The following is a 16,488-nucleotide window of genomic DNA, read 5'->3' as shown; positions in this document are numbered from 1 at the left end:
CATATAATTTATGCAAACCCAATGAAGAGTCTCCTTTCGATTCTGTCCCATGTGGTCCACGGATATGTGGGGAACAGAGCAATAACTTTTCCTTTGCAATATATGGGGTGGGATGTCGATGCAATTAATACCACCAACTACTCTAATCACCCTGGCTATGGAAGTTTACAAGGTAGAGCATTGACTCCAGATGCCGTAAAGGATATATTGCAGGGGTTGCATCACGTTTTAGATTTGAACTCGTATGATCTAATCTTGACTGGGTACACTCCGAATGCTGATGTACTTCTGGTGGTTAAAGCTGAAGTTGTGCAGGTGTTGCAGAAACAAGAAGGGAAGATTCCGCATTGGATTGTTGATCCTGTACTAGGAGACAACGGCAAATTGTATGTTCTGGAGAAGGTAATACCTGTTTACAAGGAGATTTTATCTACGGAATTGGTGTCGTTAATCACTCCCAACCAATTTGAATTTGAGACCTTAAGCGAGGCTAAGATAACCGATTGGCGAGCATGTGAAGTGGCAATCAAGGCTTTCGCAAAAAAGTACAACATCGGCAATATTGTAATCTCTTCGGTGGAGATAGATAATCAATTGCACTGTGTGGGTTACACAGATGGTGAAATATTTAGTAAACCAATACGCAAAATTGATTGTGATTTTAATGGATGTGGAGATTTGTTTACTGGATTGATGGCGAACTCATACTATGAAAACGGCTATAAGATCACACCAAAATCCATTTCGTCAGTTTTGCTGACATTACACAACATTCTTCAATTCAGTTATGATTTCGAACTTCAAATACTGGGACAGGCTCCCAAGGTTGTAAAAGATATCAAAGTTGTTGCAGCAAAGAAGTATTTATAGAGGCGTATAGAATAATTGGTGGGTGAATGAAGAAAGGTTTGCTTGTTACGTAACGAATTAACTCTGGCTGCTCTATTCCAGTCGTAGGCATTCATCTTTTTTCACATAGACAGTTGAAAATAGTTCATGCATTCATTCACACCTCGCAAGAGCGCTAAGTTGTAAAGGTTACGCCCAACAATTCTTTGGAGGCGCGCATTTTGATAAATCCGAAAATGTATGACAACAGAAATATACTCAAGATAAGATTTCGACTAACCTTGACATCAAAGCAAACTAGTATTCTTATATCTTGAATCCAACTATGACATTAGAAAAACGCAACAAAGATGAAAACCTACAGAAGATGCCCCCCATGAAGTACTTTTGGTGGGGGCTACTATCAATGGTACTAGCATCATTAGCATGGATCAAGTTCTTGCCTCAAAACTGCACCAGAGCAATAGTGCTACCGTCGACCATGCATGACAAATGCAACGAAAACACATTGCAGTTGAAGCACATTTTTCATCATGGTGTGGGTCCTGAACAATATATGATACATAAACGTCTAGATGTTACTCCTGAGTACCTAGCTAAGCACGAGCATTATTTTACTACGCTAAACGAAGATCTACAGATTGAGCTGGACGAGGAGTCTGACTGGCCAAAAGTACACCATGGAAAGAACCCATTTGAGATAAAGCTACCTTTTAAGCAACAACAAAATAAAGCGAGAAGGCTTAAAGAGCGAAACACGCCAGGATTTATCGATTCATATCTCGAATATGCCAGATCTATCAACGGTAGGGCAGAAATTCTTGACCGAATCAATTTGGAATGGGTCGATGACGATGTTCTGGTGCCAAATATGACTGACCGAAATACTGTCGTTTCTTTAGCTACGATCGCCTCTAATGCTTATGTTCGTTTCCCCAAGGATGACGATGAAAAGAAGAAGTCAGATTGGATTGATGTTGGTGGATGGGACCCCGATGAGGAAAATCATGACATCAACTTTGGCTGGGACTATGATGGATTACGAGGGCATGTATTTGTCAGTGATGACAACAAAACAGTCGTAATTGGTATAAAAGGCACCTCAGGTGCTGGTTTACCTGGAGGTGGGAGTGATGAAACGCAAGGTAACGATAAAACCAATGACAACTTGCTTTTTTCTTGCTGTTGTGCAAGAGTCGGGTATCTATGGACTACTGTGTGCGATTGCTATGAAAAGACGTACACATGCAATCAAGAATGTCTTGAGAAGGAGTTGCGTAGAAAAGACCGATACTATGAAGCAGCATTGGACATTTATAAGAATGTCACTAAGTTGTATTCACCAGAGACTACTGAAATATGGGTGACGGGTCACTCTCTAGGAGGTGCATTAGCTAGTCTATTAGGTCGTACATATGGTTTGCCAGCAGTTGCGGTCGAGGCGCCCGGGGAAATGCTTGCGTCGAAAAGGTTGCATTTACCATCCCCTCCAGGACTTCCTAAACATTTGGAAAACATTTGGCACATTGGAAACACGGCTGATCCAATTTACATGGGTGTTTGCAATGGAGCATCGAGTAGTTGTAGTTTGGCAGGGTATGCTATGGAAACAGCTTGTCACACCGGCTATCAATGTGTTTATGATGTTGTCACTGATAAGGGATGGCGGGTGAATCTATTGAATCATAGAATTCACACAGTTATTGATGAAATAATATTGACCTACAATGAGACCGCGAAATGTGTTGAGCAAGCACCCTGTCGTGACTGTTTCAACTGGAGATTTGTATGAGACCCATTGTGTGGGTAAACATAGTTGAAGGAAATTTTGCATGCGTCTAGAAAAAGTGCTAGGCTTTATACTTGTCTACTGAAGGAAATTGCGGGAACGTTCCTTATTTTGTCATTGCTCGAGGTTGAACCCGATAGATTGTCAGATTGGGCAAATATATGCTCAATGATACTTTTTCTTGATGAAGGTCAAACTACTTTGATTACGCCTGCTCGGATGTTGGCGCTTGCGCTGTACCTGTTTCTTGAAAGTCACCTTGCTCAAACCTTAATCGCGTAAATGAGTACATGTATGATGGCTGCACGCATACACCTTTTTCACCAATCAGGAAACACGATAACCCGAAAGGACACCGACGATCAGAATTGCTAATTTTGAAAGTTTCAATTTTGCCGAGAAAAGTCGGAGTACGACCAAAATTGCTTTTACAATGGACAATCATTTGCATTAAGATACCTTGCGTGGTCAATAATTAAAGATATAACCAAGATTAATATATGCTTGCACAATATTTCCTTTTTGGATTTGAGGGAGGGGCGATTGAGAAATGGGTCGAGACAAGACGTTTGTAAGGGCTACGCAAAGAGTGGCTATATGAAAATTGGCAATCATTGCTTTTATAATTACTTTATGGCAAGAGAAGTGATAGTTCTTGCATGGAATCAGTTCTAAGAGGATCGACTCTTGAATATTAGAAGCCTCAATGCTTGCGAGTATTTAGAAATCTCGAACAGCTCAAAATTTCAAAGCAACAAGAAAACACATGATACGGGTTCCTATTGTAACTTGGCACCTCAGACCCTTTATGCAGCCATGCTCTCTTGGAAAAGCTTATATAGAGTTAGTAGGGTGTTTAGGAATGATTTTAGAGACAATACATTTTTTCGTTTTGTTGGTACAACTCTGACTAAAAAAGCGTGATTTTGGCGTTGCTTTAAATTTGCTGGCCCATGAGAAAGGCTGAAAAATAGCATACTTCCCTTACATCTATTGTGCTCTCGCTAATCTGCGCAAATTCTGTGTTGCCTGCAAAACGCAAGGGCTTTTAAGTGTTTGTGTTTGAAGAGAGAATTCAATCAACAGAAAGGTCAAACCACAAATTGAAACTTTTACGAAAATATCTAGCCCCTAACGCAAGATCAGATGGTCGTTTACACGAGTATGCGAGAATAAGTGAATTCCAGTCCACAATTGGATCTACATTTTTAGGGAAACCGCGTCAGCTCAACCTGTTTTCATGTGCAGAAATGCCACAGAAGAAACGAGGTATGAGGTTTATATGACACATTATACTGGCACGGCATGACACCGTTTGCTATGTTGTGTCAAAAAAAAAAGAAGAAGAAATTAACTGGTACTCATCTTCTGAGACAAAAATAAGGGGGGTTCGTAAGTTGGGCAGCAAGGGGCGCTAAACGCAATGCTTTCCTATGTTTGAACTACACGAGTACTAAGTCAAGAAATCTCCAAAAGCAACAGTAGATCTGTTATTGTTTACATGAATATGCACCTACCTAGATTTTCTTTGACAAGAACTCGTGACTTTGGTTGATTGAGTCTGCCACATCCATGATCAACAAACTTTACGCAGATCCCTCTGGTATGGCAACAACAGCAACACACGGTGCAATTCTGGGAATTACGCTACTTCATTTTGTTCACTATTCCATGTTGATATCAATGCACTTGAACATTATATAAATAATTGCAAATGCCTTCTCTTGAAAGCACATTAGGTTGGTTTTCTTCTCATTATCAATAGTTGTCACTCGTTTATACAATGCTTTTTTTCATTACTCAATTGATGCTGCTTGCTTTACTCGTGGTTGCAACTTACCACGAGACAGAAAATGTGCGTGTTTTCAAGGACTGGGCAACACCACCGCTTAATCTGGTTTGTACTGTTAAACAACTTTACTGTGACACTACCACAAACAAGAAAGACTGTGGACGTCTCACTTTCAATTCTGCTTTTGTTGTTTCAGATCCCCGGAAAAACGAGGATGGTACTTTCAATGTTGTTATGAGGTATGAGGCAGACCATTCTGATAAGTTGTACGAGTATTTTGCTGAAAATGTGGCTCTGATTTCGGTTGCCGGAACAGGCTCTGAGGATGTTTACATTTATCGTAAGGACAGATTCAAAGGAATTGAGAGTCCTTTCAGATGGTCCAAGCAAATTCAAGTCAAACCGCAAATTAGACAAGGTAAATGCTGTCTTCCAGATACTGTCCTGATTGGTTACACTTTTGCAAATTATGGACCAGGCTGGAGCGCTTTAAATTGCAAGTTTGGAAAGAGTTGCGTATACAGAATGAAACCCAACTTCAAGTTTGTAGAAACGTGTGATGCTGAGTCTTTTTTCAATAAGCAATGGTCAAAGTTCAAGAGGGACGATGAGTTGGCTGATTTGGAAAAGAGAACAAACAAGTATGAGAGTTTATTGCATTTGTGCACAAGTAAGACTTACAAAATTAGGCAAATGTGTTGGGATTGTGACTGTCCACCTTCGCCAACTACTGTCACAGTAACCCCAAGCTCGGCTGCAAGGCAATCCTCTGAGAAGCCATCAATCGCAACATGCTCATCTGCGGTACCTGTTATGCCAACTCCTATTACGATTACCACTACACAAGTGACTACTATCTATACCCTTGGCACCACGATAGTTTCGACTTACTGTCCTTCGACTGTAATTTACCCTTCAACAACATCGTCAATACTTGAGTCCTCATCTTCAACTGCCGCCGTGTTATCGTCAACTCCTGTTGTGTCGTCTTTTACTGCTGTTTCTTTGTCAACTGCAATCGTGTCATCATCAGCTATCGTGTCATCATCAGCTATCGTGTCATCATCAGCTATCGTGTCATCATCAACTCCTGTTGCATCATCGTCAGCTGCTATCGTGTCATCGTCAACTTCTATTGTATCACAAGAATCCACTTCTGCTGTAGTTGTCTCAACTTCACTGAAAGCCACGTCAATAACACCCCCTACATCCTCACCAGCATCTCCTAGCTCATCATCAGGTGCTTTTTCGGTCTCAGAAGCCATCATGTCAACTACGAGCTCTCAAAAGTCAATTGTCCCAACGAACCCTTCCTTGGTATCTCCTTCCCAAAGTTCCTTGTCGGCATCATCACGTCAAACTTCAGCAGTTATATCTAGTTTACAATTTGAGTCATCCGACATTGATGTTGGTACCACAGGTAGTATATATTTGAGTTCCCAAAGTGCAGGTTTTGAAGCTACATCAGTCGGAACTACTACACGTTCTGGTGCTGCGATTGATGCTACAGAATCGGGTGCTACAGGTGCAAGTGCAGCATCTAGTGAAGCTACAAGTTCAGGTGCTACAGAAATTGGCTCTGGATCTAGTTCCGCGACAGGTACAAATGCTACAGAATTTAGTACTGGGTCTAGTAGTGCTCCATCAACCGATAGTACTGAAACTGGTGCTGTAGTGACGGATGCTGGATCAATGATTGCTATTTCAACTAGTGGCACATCAACCGATACAGATTCTGCTGGTGTCGGGTCCATTACTGTCGGCGAAGATAGCGGATCAACTAGTGTTTCCAATGGAGGATCTCAACCTACTGATGCTAGTGTTGGATCTACTGGAGATGAGGCAACAACACGTGCAGATATAACATCAAGTGCTGGGTCAACTACTGACATTGATAAAACAAGTGCATCTGGTACGGAATTGATTGGTGGTCCTGCAAATACTCCGGGTGCTGAATCGTCTGCTGGTTCTGAAAATACAGCAGGTACTGTTAGTAACTCAGAGCCTGAATCAACCCCATACTTGAACCCCACATCAAGCAAAGGTCCATCTTCTGATGAAGGTAATAACAATGATACTGGATCTACTTCTGGCGAAAGTGATAGCAATGGTACTGGATCAACTTCAGGTCAAGCTGGCGGTGATTATGAGAGTTCAGGATCCAATGATAAAGATGGAAGTCAATTGGGCAATGATGCAGGAGATGAATCATCGTCAAGTACAACATTGACAACAACATTAGTGTCAACAATGGCATCATCTGGTCCAGGTCATCAAGGTGGTCAAGGTGGTCAAGGTGGTCAAGGTAATGTTGATGCTGGCTCCGGTAGTGGTGGTTTCAGTGGTGTTGGTGATGATGTTGTTGCTACAATTGAAACATACTCCGCAGCTGGTGCAGCCATTGAATACTCAATTGCAACTACATTGATTGGTCTTGCTGCTGCAATCTTGTTGTAAGAGAGTTGCATAACTTCACCATGATTTTGATACGTTATCACGTCTTGTAGTCCAACTCCACAGTTTATTGTTGTTGTTCTACCGGTCAAACTTTCGGTTTGCTTGCTAATTCGTGTATTCCTCTTCCGCTCACAAAGTTAGTTGCACGCGCTTCGTTGTAATTGGTTTTTTTTGTTGCCAATATATAGTGATCCCATCTGTCTTTTTAAGTTTGAAATATAAATCACTACATTTCTTGTTGACCTTCTTGACTTTTGTGTGATTTTATTTTTGTAAATTGGTGGTTCCGAAACCTAACTTCACGGCCACTGCTGGAATGAGGTTCAGTTAAACTAATTATGTTTGGTGGGCTCAACTTTGTCAATTATTGACTCTGCTTATTAAATGCTTGGATCAAGTGCTCGGAGTTCAATTTTCATCGTCAAACTCAACTACAAGAGGTATCTCATCACGCTGTTTTTGTATAACGGTATTTACAAAAACATGTATTTTTACAATCTGCACTAAAAATCCAAATGTGTTTTATTCTAAGTTGCAAATTTCTCAATTGCACTAGGTATCCCTCAGATTTAACGTCGGCGAAAAATTGCACATGAATATATGAGGGTCCTTTCCCAATCCATTATCTTTGTATAAAATATTCCTGAGCGTAACGGACGACCACAGTACATATGCTGAGATCACAATTTGACAACTTCTAATGTCAAAAAGCAAAAAAAATTCCAACCATTTGGATCAATTAAACAATGCGAGTAATTTAATCAAGGAGATGAGTACCGCCGCACTCTGGTCAAAAGAATGGCTGAACTTTTCAATGCTTTTGAGTCGTTGGGAGTGTTTCTCGTTGATCGATTAGGCTCTCAAATCCATAAACCTATTCTCTATTAATCAACAAAAGATTTCACACCGCGATTCATATGATGAGGGCTAGTGAAAGAAGAAAAGAAAGAGAACAGCAAAAGTTATTGGTTAACTCTTCTTCGCTAACAAAAACTTCTCCCATTTTTAAACACACAAATAAAAAAAAAAAATATATACGACCAATAAATCGTCGGTAGCGTTGGCTCTGAAATCTGTCAACCATACCAGTCTATTTTGTAGGATTGTTGATAGTTTACAAGATGTGCCATTCTGTCATTCATATTGACAAGCGTGGCTCGGATAACACTCAGCTAACCCAATACTAGGTATGCGAATTTTCATCACTTTGTGGACACATTTATACTTTTTGGCAACAAAATTTGTGTAAACTATGATGATTCTACATCAAATGTAAATATTCATCACCCAAAGACCACACCCGCTTTACATATAGCAATGGTTCAATCATGTTTACACCGCTACGTCACAAACATGGCAACTTTCCTAATTGAGTAAGAGTGGGTGCAAACAGAACGTCATACACCTACAGCTCGCCATGAAGAGTAACAACTTTCTACAAGACTCCATTACACAATACGTTGGAATCTATTGTACACTTTAAAAGATGAAATTTCATATATCTACGCATGTACAGGGTGAGATTATGTCATAGCCGTTCGAACAAAGGGGGAAAGAAGAACAAAAGTATGCATTTGACAAGCTTTGTCCCTATGAATAATGAAATTCTAGGATGAGTTATCGAATTAATATCTTCAATATATCTTTTGTGTATTTTAGTTTGTTTACAATTGTTACTAAATAGGAGAGCAAATACATTGGATTTTGTGTAATAACAACACAAAACGTAACACTTTTTGGTCCACTGGACACGCTCTATTTGTTTCGTTGAATGACACAAAAGGTAACTGTTAGCTTCGACATCGTCATTTTTCGTGTATGTACAGTGAGGAAAGAGACGATGAATGAAAATATTTTAGAGAATCTTTTGTTAGTACGATACTACTCATATGCAAATATCGTGATACACCATGCATGAATCATTTGTGACGCGTAGTAGTAACAAGCTCTTCAAAGCCTGTATATCTCTTCACTTAAGTGGAGCAGAGCTCCTTTAATCGAGACCCGTTGCTTGTGCGGCTTTTGGAGGGAAACAAAAAAAAGTGTAAACAAATCCAAATAAACGAAGTGTTTACACAAAACATAATTTCAAGAAATCTCATATACAAATCAAAAATAGCCCAAAATAGCTACACTACTACCATCTACCCACTATTATTATTATTATTATTATTATTATTGTTGTTATTATTCTTGTCCATGTTCCTCTTTAAGAAGGGAACAACATAATATCACAAAGAATCCGTTTGTGATAGTAGTAGCAAAAGCATCATTACTTTTTCTTTCTTTCATTGCATCAGCCTTAATGTAACCAATTCCAACCCAAAAAATCAAAACAAAAAAAAAGCATCGAAAAATAAAATAAAGATTCACACCACTCTTTCTTCTACTTCTTCTTCTTCTTCTTCTTCTTCTTCTTCTTCTTTTCCCTACGTTACGTTAATACTCCCACAATTGACCATCTTTATTTCAAAAAATGAGAGTAATCAATACATTCTTCAACTTGTTCTTCCTAGCTGGTGCATGTCTATTACTTATTTTTACAGTATTGGCCGGTTCATCAAAACATTTCCCATTAAACAAATTTTATTGGTTAGAAGCTGATACTTCAAATATACCCAATTCACCAGCAAATACATCAGCATGGACATTCTGGGGTGTTTGTGACAAGAACGATTATTCCAATTGTAAATTGGGACCAGCATACCCAATCTCGCCCGAGGATAATTTCGATACTACAAGGAATGTACCACTGGATTTCTTGGATAATCAATCAACATATTATTACTTGAGTAGATTTGCATTTGCATTTTGTTTAATTGCATTGGGCTTTAGTGGATTGGCATTGATTATTGATTTGTTGGGTTTTTGTTTTACCATTATTGATAAAGTTGTCATGTTCTTGGTGTCGGTGGCTTTGTTTTTCATGGCTGCTTTTGCTTCATTCCAAACTGCAGTTACGGTGTTGGCGAAAAATGCATTTTCAAATGATGATAGACATGCTAAAGTTGGAGCTAAAGCCATGGGTATTATGTGGGCTGCATTTGTCTGCTTGGTCATATGTTGGGGATTGACTTTTGCTGCTAATATTAGCAACAGTTACAAGAAACATATGGATAGAGTAAATCAACATAAATATGAGAAACAAGGTGGTGCTTATAATGATAATGGTCAACAACAAGGATATCCAAAAGGTGTTGCTACTAATCGTGATGATTCTTCATTTACTAGAGCTGAAGTTAGAGATGAAGATGATGTTAATAATGGTGGTGTCGGTGCCGGTGGTGCTGGTGGGGGAATTAGATTTTTCAAAATAAAGAGAAACCAAAAGACAGTTGAGGATGAATCTGTATAAATAGGAGTTGAAGGTTAATTTCATGGTTGAGGACGTCTGACTCCATTAACTTTCCACTTTAAAATGATAATGATGACTTTGGAATTAGTCAAATCAGAAGTCAAAAATGTCACTACCACACCGCAATCTATTCGATCCCAACTGCATTTATAACCTTTCTTTTTACGTTGTTTTATACCAAAATTCACACATTTCGTAATGGATACATATAAAAAAAAAGAGCCGTTTAGAACTACTTTATAATAATATACCTAACGTCTTATTAACTATTCACGTTTGTAGCTAGTGGGTATAACTAGTAGATTCGTCAAGACTACAAACCAAATAATCCAATTTAGCCGTCGGAGATCTTCCAAGAGTCATAATTCCGAGTCAACGTCAATGGTGAAACATGCAAAATTATGTAAAATGGTACGAAGCTAGGGAGAAGTAGAGGTTTAAACTAATCTTGCTTTATCGGTTGGACTTTTACTTCTTCACCACATACCATCCTTTATCGTTAAGTCTGTTCTACTTCCCCACTTTCATTGTTTCTTTTTCTAGATTTTCTCGACTTCGGAGTAATGATGAGATATGGTCAAGAAACGTATTTTGCCAAGGCTATACACTCAAGAATATATTTGTGGCAAAATTGCCGTACAAAAAGTAAAACAAAATAAAAGGGGAAGATTGGGGGTTGGAGGGGAAAAGATAGGAGAAAGAAGAGCAGGGTAGGTTGTTGTATTGTTTTTCGGAACAATCAACCACAACGGAGGAATAAAGAGAACAGCCCTTTGTTGTGGAGAAAAGGAAGGGTTCTTTGTAATGAGTGGAGTTCTCTCTACTTAGAAAATCTTTTTCTTTTAGTGTCGCAACCTTCACATTGAAACGCCACTTTTAGTTCGTCTTCTAGCAGTTAAGTATCTTCCCCCAACTGCTTACGAAACACTGAACCATCGCTCCAACCCAAAAACTACCATGTTCAGGTCGTGCCCTGTGAAGCATCTTTCTTGCAAATCAATTTTGTTTGGGTGAGTCATTTACCACGTTGTGCACTAAAATGAGCTGATCAAAAGATGAGAATTTCAGTGTGTTGGAGAAAATTGAAATTAACACTGGGGAATCCCCATATATATTTAAAAGAAAAGGGAAAACATGGTGGCCAGTCGGCCGAGAACCTTCTCTTGAGAGGACACCAGCACCGTCCGGTCTCCGTTAACACCGTTAAAAAAGAGACAACGATGAGTTTCATTTAGCAATGTGCAGAATGTCTCTCGATCCGAAGTAACGTGTGCATGCTTTTGTCGGCTATAAAGAGAAAATAGTCCGACGTGAGACAACAGAAGCAGCAGAAGCAAGAAGAAGCAAAAGAAAAGAAAAAAAAAAAAATGACAAAATCGCACGAATGACCGGAGTTGTGTAAGTAAACAAAAAGCAAGGACACAGCTGTTTCGTCAACTACACTGGTTAGTTTGATTAAATGGAGTTAGCACATACTTAATGAAGAAACAGTTATTTCCATTGGAGGCTTCTTCCGTTTATGCTAGAAACTGGAGGCTTTATCCTGCATGTAGGAGTGCATTTAGAGCAATCCTATAAAAGTAAATAACTCCGAACAGTACTGTACTCATATGTACAATGTAGTGACGTATTCTTTTTACAGCGACAGTACAAAGTAAATTATTGTCTTGAAGTGTGACCATCAAATGTCATCAAATACCATTTACATCAGAGAATACAACCAGGTTATTGTGATTGGGTTATATGGGATACAAAGTATTTGTGTTTTCTGTATTGAATTGCCTATTTTTGTGTGTTTTTTAAAATAGACAAAAACGTGTGTTGAGCTGTGAGTTGTGTTAATGTATACTGAGTGATAGGCGAACGCTCAACCCATAAAGAAAGTAGTAGTAAGTTTCTCCACTTTCTTCTTCATTAACTATAGAACTGTCTCCCTAAACACACCATTTGTATTGAAAACCACGTCTATCCTCCTACCTCCCTCCACCCTGGTATTTTATAGAAGCACGCCATTGTAAAGAGTGCATATGTTGTTGTTGTTTATAGTTTAGTAAGCACTTTAATAAAGCTATTACGCTATACAACACATTACACGCACAAAATAAAAAGAAGGGAGATATTAAATTAAAGAAAATCTCAACAATTTTTGTTTGTATTTAAATTTCATTACAGCAGCAATTGACCTTTTGAATAAAACACACCCCACCCCTTCCTTTTCTATTCACTCTTCAGCAACAATCATTTGTTAAACAACAAGACTCAGAGTAAGTCTACCATATCTTCAATAACTTATTCCTCTTACAACACAGATAATTATGAAGGAACAACATCATGGTGGGTTGAAAGCCCTCTTCAAGAAGGATATATCCCCATCCAATTCAAACTCATCATCTTCCAATGCTGATCCATCTGCTTCTCATACCAAATTATCCAAATTGTTCCATCATCATAAAGATAAAGGAGATTCAGGTGCTACACCTACTTCTTCGAGGAATACATCACCACATGGTAAGCAACAGCAACAACAACAGCAACAACTGCAACTAGCGCAACCTGGACAAGCTCCCTCCCCAGTTACAGGAGATGGCCCAAAGAGAACTTCATCAGTGCTTTCCTTGAGACGCAGAAACACTAATCCTTTGAATCCAACTTCAAGTGGAAGAGAGAGAGCCAATTCTGAGTTGCAACACCCAAAACCACAACATGTTTCGGGTGCTACACCTAACAAAAAGTTGACTAAAGCTGAAACTTTGGCCCATTTCCAACAAATGGATAGTAGAAACAAGGCAACACAACACTTAAGAAGTAGCAGAGTGCCATCGGTTCATAACTTACCTAGTCACTCGCCAGGTTTAGAGACTGCATCACCTAATCATGAAAAAATTGTTTATAATCCATATGGAATGAAAAAGACTCCATCACAAGAACCCAAGAGAAATACTAGTTTTTATCTTTCAGGAAACAATGATGGTGAAAGAATTGTTGCTAATCCAGTGGCTAACCCCAATGATTATCTTCCACCTGATTTACAACAACCGCATGTCAATTTATTAGAGGATTTTGAAATTGACGTTGGTAATAAGAAATTGGGTGATGGTGGTTCATCAGATGTTCGAATTATAAATTCCCGTCACAATAAACGTAGCTTGTATGCATTGAAAAAATTTACCATGTTGAGTAAAGAAACTGATGAAGAATTTTATCAACGAGTACTGAAGGAATATATTATACAAAAAAAGTGTTCTCGATCAAGACATGTGGCTGATGTATTGGCAATACTACGTATCCAAAGTCAAGCAAATTTGACTCGTGGTTGGGGTGTGGTTATGGAATTTTGCAGTGGTGGTGATTTATTCTCGTTGATTGTTCGACCTGGATGGAAGAAGTCGCCATTGAGCGAAAAATATTGTTTGTTTAAACAAATTGCTTATGGTTTGAAATTTATTCATGAATGTGATGTTGCCCATCGTGATTTGAAACCAGAGAATGTATTACTTGATGGTAATGGTATGGCCAAATTGTGTGATTTTGGTGTTAGTACATATCAGCATGAAGTTCCTGGTGATTTCAACAGCCCAGTGAGGTTATCAACTTCATATGTTGGATCACCACCATATTCGCCACCTGAAGTTATGGTTTTAAAAGATAAATCAGCATCAGAAGCTAAAAATTTCGCTTATGATATGTTCAAATCTGATCATTGGGCTTTAGGGATGTTATTGTTTTGTCTTATTTATGGTGGTGTTCCCTTTCAACAATCAACACCCTTGGATCATGCGTATAGAGACTATGCATTCAATCACAAGAGATTTTGCAGTGACCATCAAAATTTCAAAAACAATAAAGGATTCAATAAAGGACCAGGAGTTGAATTTAAGATGGCGGCTAAATTTGAAAGTACTGGTGCCTCAAGAGTTGCTTGGAAGTTGTGTGATCCATCAGTTTCTACTAGGTATGACTTGGAGTTGTTGTTTCAAGATCCTTGGTTTCAAGCTGTTGAAATGTGCATTTACGAAGATCCTGATCAAGATGTCAATCCATTTGTGTTGCCTGGAACTGGTGGTGAGGCCCCTGGTTCAGGTACATCATCAGGCTACAATTCACAAGCACCTTCAAGAAAGGGAACTTTTATTAAACATAATGGCAATGGTAGTGTTAATGGAGATGGTTATGCAAGTCACGATGAAGGTAATAATATTCTTAGTGGATCATTACGAAGCATGTTGGACTTGACTGATGCCTCCGAAAAGACAAACAACAATAACATCAATAGTGGTACAAGAAACGCGTCATCGAGTAATGCATCGCTTCATTCATATGACAATACCGCATTACCACGTACCAAATCAATGCTTGATTTTGACCAGCCATCACAATCATCACCCAAGCAACAGTCTTCATCATCAAATTCATCACCACAGCAATTACCGCAACAGCAATTTACTCCTGATCATTCATTAAACAATGGTAACCTACCCGCGTTGGAAGAGAGCGACATTGAACATGAGCCAGAATTGGATGCAGTTCAAAAACAAGATCAACTTGAACAAAAGCATATCGAACACCAATTGCAAATTGAGCAACAACAACAATATGACCAACAGCGTGGATTAGAAGAGAAACAACGTGAAGAAAGAAGAGAGCAACTGCTGCAACCAAAATCCTCTTCACTGGAAAATGAACAAGATAGAAAAGGTTCAAGTTCGCCATCATCTTTGAACCACGATGCATCAGCTCCTCCTTCTCGTGAACCATCGAGGTTCAAATTACCACCAAGCCGACACGACACTTCAAACACATCGAATTCAGCCATCACTGAGGATGAAGGAGAACAAGACAATAATGGTAGTAACGATGATGAAGCTAGTTGTCATTCCTTGTCCGATATCAAAAAGCATCATGGCCACGTGTTACGTAGTGCTAGTAATTTCAAATTGGAAGCTGATGGAACTTGTGATTTGGGGTACAAGTTAAAGAGACATCATCATAATGAAGTTAGTAATGCTGCTAGTATAGGTAGGAGATGATTTGAGGAGGGACCGAGGCCTCACATTAACATCTACGCTTCTTCTTTTTTGATTTAGTGTATGTATATATTAATAGACGAGTGAGAGAGTACGATTCATCAAAATAAAGCTACGTTGGTAGAGTTTTAAAGCACTGTATTCAAAGACGTTTTAGTTTTCACCTTTATTAGTTTCTTAATATACACAAATAAAGCGTTGCTTACTTATTGCTCTCTTCACCATCACCAAATTCTCCTATACTCAAAACTCATTCCAAGCTTTAAGCTTCCAAAGAAACTCTACCCTTTGGATTAGTAACCTTGACACCAATCTTTTTAGCCTTGGAAACAATATCAACTCTATTCTTGGCCGAAACATTATGAGCAATTTCAGCAGCATAAGTTCTAGTATGCATAACCAAAACATCCAAATCCTTCAAGTTCTTAACAACAAACACCTTGTGTCCTGAAGGAGTCATGTATTTGGTCCTCTTGTTAGATCCATAACCAATATTTGGTTGAGGGATGGTGCCTCTAAATCTTCTACGAACACATGAGTCAATACCCTTTTGCTTTCTCCAGTTTTCGGCAACTCTGTGGTATCTGTCCGAGTGATGTCTCTTGAATCTCTTGGTGTATTTCTTGACAATCTTTGGGTGAGGAACTGAAGTAGCCACTAGAAAAAGGAAAAAAAAAAGTTAGTATTATAGGTCGAGTTAAGGAGACGGGATTGTTGTCCAATAGAGGGGAAGATGAACAGTTGAGATGAAGATCCGAGAATTCGATAGTTGCTTAATTAAATGGACATAACTTGAAGGAGCTTCTGGTATGTGATGCCCCTGGTTGTATGAGGGGAGGAAGGGAGATTGACCATAGTCATAAACCGTGACTCTAGAGCAACCATGCACCACACTCACTTTAAACTTGAAGCAGTCATGGCTCTCATCATTCACGTATCTTCCGTGCATTTGAAATTCTTGTTCTATGTCCTTGTCCTATGCCATGATGATTCTTTGTTAAAATATCTTGATTTGAACATCGATGATATCTCTCCTGAGCTATCTGTCTCCTTCGTGACTTCATTGACAACAATGATCCCATTTCGAATAAAACATACTCTTTGATATATTTGTCGTTGGTATATAAAAACAAGAAAATGTAAGAAGGTCTTTCTTTACTTTTAATTGATAACTGACTCTAGAAAATTTTTCAGTGAGAGACGGAGAGAGAGACAGACACTC

At 38.9% G+C, this 16,488-nt stretch overlaps 6 protein-coding genes across 6 annotated transcripts; 5 read left to right on the top strand and 1 right to left on the bottom strand. All coding sequences in view use genetic code 12, as the record gives it.

Moving 5' to 3' along the window:
- Positions 1 to 21: 21 nt before the first annotated feature.
- CPAR2_602630 (putative pyridoxal kinase) lies at positions 22 to 870 on the top strand (the record flags this gene model as incomplete). The annotated part of the gene is made up of 1 exon (XM_036808623.1): positions 22 to 870. One exon carries the CDS (start codon positions 22 to 24, stop codon positions 868 to 870), a length of 849 nt encoding a protein of 282 aa, XP_036663029.1.
- Positions 871 to 1,174: 304 nt separating this feature from the next.
- On the top strand, positions 1,175 to 2,641 carry ATG15 (triglyceride lipase; the record flags this gene model as incomplete). Its single annotated transcript, XM_036808612.1, has 1 exon — positions 1,175 to 2,641. The coding sequence occupies one exon, from the start codon at positions 1,175 to 1,177 to the stop codon at positions 2,639 to 2,641; it is 1,467 nt and encodes a 488-aa protein (XP_036663028.1).
- Positions 2,642 to 4,421: 1,780 nt separating this feature from the next.
- Positions 4,422 to 6,887, top strand: CPAR2_602610 (uncharacterized protein; the record flags this gene model as incomplete). Its single annotated transcript, XM_036808601.1, has 1 exon — positions 4,422 to 6,887. The coding sequence occupies one exon, from the start codon at positions 4,422 to 4,424 to the stop codon at positions 6,885 to 6,887; it is 2,466 nt and encodes an 821-aa protein (XP_036663027.1).
- A 2,476-nt stretch (positions 6,888 to 9,363) lies between these two features.
- On the top strand, positions 9,364 to 10,242 carry SUR7 (Sur7p; the record flags this gene model as incomplete). The annotated part of the gene is made up of 1 exon (XM_036808590.1): positions 9,364 to 10,242. The coding sequence occupies one exon, from the start codon at positions 9,364 to 9,366 to the stop codon at positions 10,240 to 10,242; it is 879 nt and encodes a 292-aa protein (XP_036663026.1).
- A 2,315-nt stretch (positions 10,243 to 12,557) lies between these two features.
- Positions 12,558 to 15,269, top strand: PTK2 (protein kinase; the record flags this gene model as incomplete). Its single annotated transcript, XM_036808579.1, has 1 exon — positions 12,558 to 15,269. The coding sequence occupies one exon, from the start codon at positions 12,558 to 12,560 to the stop codon at positions 15,267 to 15,269; it is 2,712 nt and encodes a 903-aa protein (XP_036663025.1).
- A 259-nt stretch (positions 15,270 to 15,528) lies between these two features.
- RPL32 (60S ribosomal protein eL32) lies at positions 15,529 to 16,365 on the bottom strand (the record flags this gene model as incomplete). Its single annotated transcript, XM_036808568.1, has 2 exons — positions 15,529 to 15,923; position 16,365. Coding segments are annotated over 2 exons (396 nt in total).
- Between the last annotated feature and the right edge of the window lie 123 nt (positions 16,366 to 16,488).

Source organism: Candida parapsilosis, contig 005504 (genome assembly GCF_000182765.1).
Source record: "Candida parapsilosis strain CDC317 annotated contig 005504".
NCBI classification, from domain to species: Eukaryota; Fungi; Ascomycota; class Pichiomycetes; order Serinales; family Debaryomycetaceae; genus Lodderomyces; species Lodderomyces parapsilosis.
This window is presented reverse-complemented; position numbering and strand designations above follow the sequence as displayed.